At 38.0% G+C, this 1,961-nt stretch overlaps 1 protein-coding gene across 1 annotated transcript; it reads left to right on the forward strand.

Moving 5' to 3' along the window:
* The first annotated feature begins 840 nt into the window (after window positions 1-840).
* LOC107846752 (craniofacial development protein 2-like) lies at window positions 841-1,559 on the forward strand. The gene is made up of 2 exons (XM_016691052.2): window positions 841-850; window positions 955-1,559. The coding sequence occupies exons 1-2, from the start codon at window positions 841-843 to the stop codon at window positions 1,557-1,559; spliced, it is 615 nt and encodes a 204-aa protein (XP_016546538.2).
* The last annotated feature ends 402 nt before the right edge of the window (window positions 1,560-1,961 follow it).

A 1,961-nucleotide genomic window follows, 5' to 3' on the forward strand; every position in this document is an offset into this window, starting at 1 on the left:
TTTCAATATGTAGTTATTGTTAATTAATATAAATTAATAAAATATATTAAATATTTAAATCATTATATATTGGAACATGGTATGTAATTATGTGGAAGTAATTGGTTTTTTTGGTAATTGGAAGAGGTGGTTTCTAATAGAAAATAAAAGAAATATATGAAGAGACCGCTGAGATATTTATGTGTTGCAAGGATAACTTTAGAAAACCGCTTAAGACTTTACCCTAAAAAATAAAGTAAAAATACTATAATAGGTTTAACTAATATACATATCATTTACTGATAGAATAAAAATATTTATATAACTACGATGTAAGTTAATTAAATCCAAAAGTTATATGTATACACATTATATACCTCATGTGATACAAGATCATTGAGTAATCTTGCAATAGCACTAGAAGAAACAAGTATTGGGGGTTCAGTTGCCACCCAATCAAATGCATCTTTAGTTACTATCTCTCCCATGCCTAACCAAGAAGTAGTTGCTATCAATAGGTAAGTGCTTGGTGGAATTCCATTCTTTATATACTGCTCCATGGTTGGTAGTATCTTCCCACGATACCATTTTGCCTCTTGAAAATAAGACCTCACCAGCTTTTTCATCTGAAAAAAATATTAGTAAATAGTTAGTGAAACTTTGCTATTGTAAAGTTATCCTAAAAAATTTAGTGTGATCAATTAATTATAAGATTAGAAAGAGATGAATTTAAATAGAACAATATTCTCTTCTCCTATTGAGTAGTGGTTGTGTTGGTCGATGGTAGACTAGGGTCATGTTCAAGGTCGAGATTTGCGTTAGGTTCGGGACTAGGGTCTAGGGCAAGGACGGGGTCTGGGGATGGCGATAGGTTAGGGGCAAGTCTAGGATCGAGTTTGGGGTTGGGGGCAAGGGGTAGTAGGGGTAGGTGGGGTAAGGGAGATTCCAAGTTGATATTTGGGTCTTGGAACACAGGGAATCTTCAAAGTAAGTTCATAGAGCTCGTGAAGATTCTTAGAAAGAGGAGGATTAGTATAGCTTGTGTCCAGAAAACCAAACGGGTAGGCACTAACGTGAGAGATGTGGACGAGTATAAGTTATGGTACTTGGGTAGCGTGAAGCATAGGAATGGGGTAGGTATCTTTGTAGATGAAGAGCTTAGAGGGCAGGTAGTTGAGGTTAAACAGGTTAACGATAGACTGATGTCGATTAGGTTGGTCATTGGAGGGTCTACTTTGGTCGTTATTAATGCCTACACTCCGCAATCAGGATTGGACGAGGAGAAGAAGAGGAATTTCTGGGAGACTTTAGATGAGGTAGTTAGAGGCGTTCCGAGCACAGAGATGCTCTTCATTGGACATAATTTTAATGGGCATATTGGGTCTTTATCGAAAAGTTATGATGATGTGCATAGTAGTTTTGATTTTGGGGATCAGAATGAAAGAGAAGTTTCTCTTTTGGATTTTGCTAGGGATTTTGGGTTGAGGGTGGAGAATTTGAGCTTCCCAAATAGGGAGAAGATCCTTATTACCTTTTGTAGTTTGGTGACCAAGACTCAGATAGACTTTTTTTCTCCTTAGAAAGGGCGATAGAGCGATTTGTAAAGACTATCACGTCATATCTAGAGAGAATCGTTTGACTCAACATATGTTGTTGGTGACGGACATGGTAATCAATAAGGGTAGAAAGAAGAGGAATGTGGAGGGTTGACCCAGGATTAGGCGGGGTAGATTAACTTTGGTTAGTGCTTTGGAAATGGAGGAAAATTGGTAACTAGGGGGGCTTGGAAGAGTAAAGGGGATGTAGATAGTATGTGAAGACTGCTAGTTGCATTAGAGAGACCTCTAAAGAGGTATTTGGTGTCTCGAGAGACTGATTTGGCAAGCACCGAGGGGATTGGTGGTGGAATGAAGAAGTTAAGAGGAAGGTCGAGACTAAGAAGGTGGCTTATCTAATGTAATGACCCTTCAGGTCATTAACCG

The sequence above is a fragment of the Capsicum annuum genome, chromosome 9 (assembly GCF_002878395.1).
Source record: "Capsicum annuum cultivar UCD-10X-F1 chromosome 9, UCD10Xv1.1, whole genome shotgun sequence".
Taxonomy (NCBI): domain Eukaryota; kingdom Viridiplantae; phylum Streptophyta; class Magnoliopsida; order Solanales; family Solanaceae; genus Capsicum; species Capsicum annuum.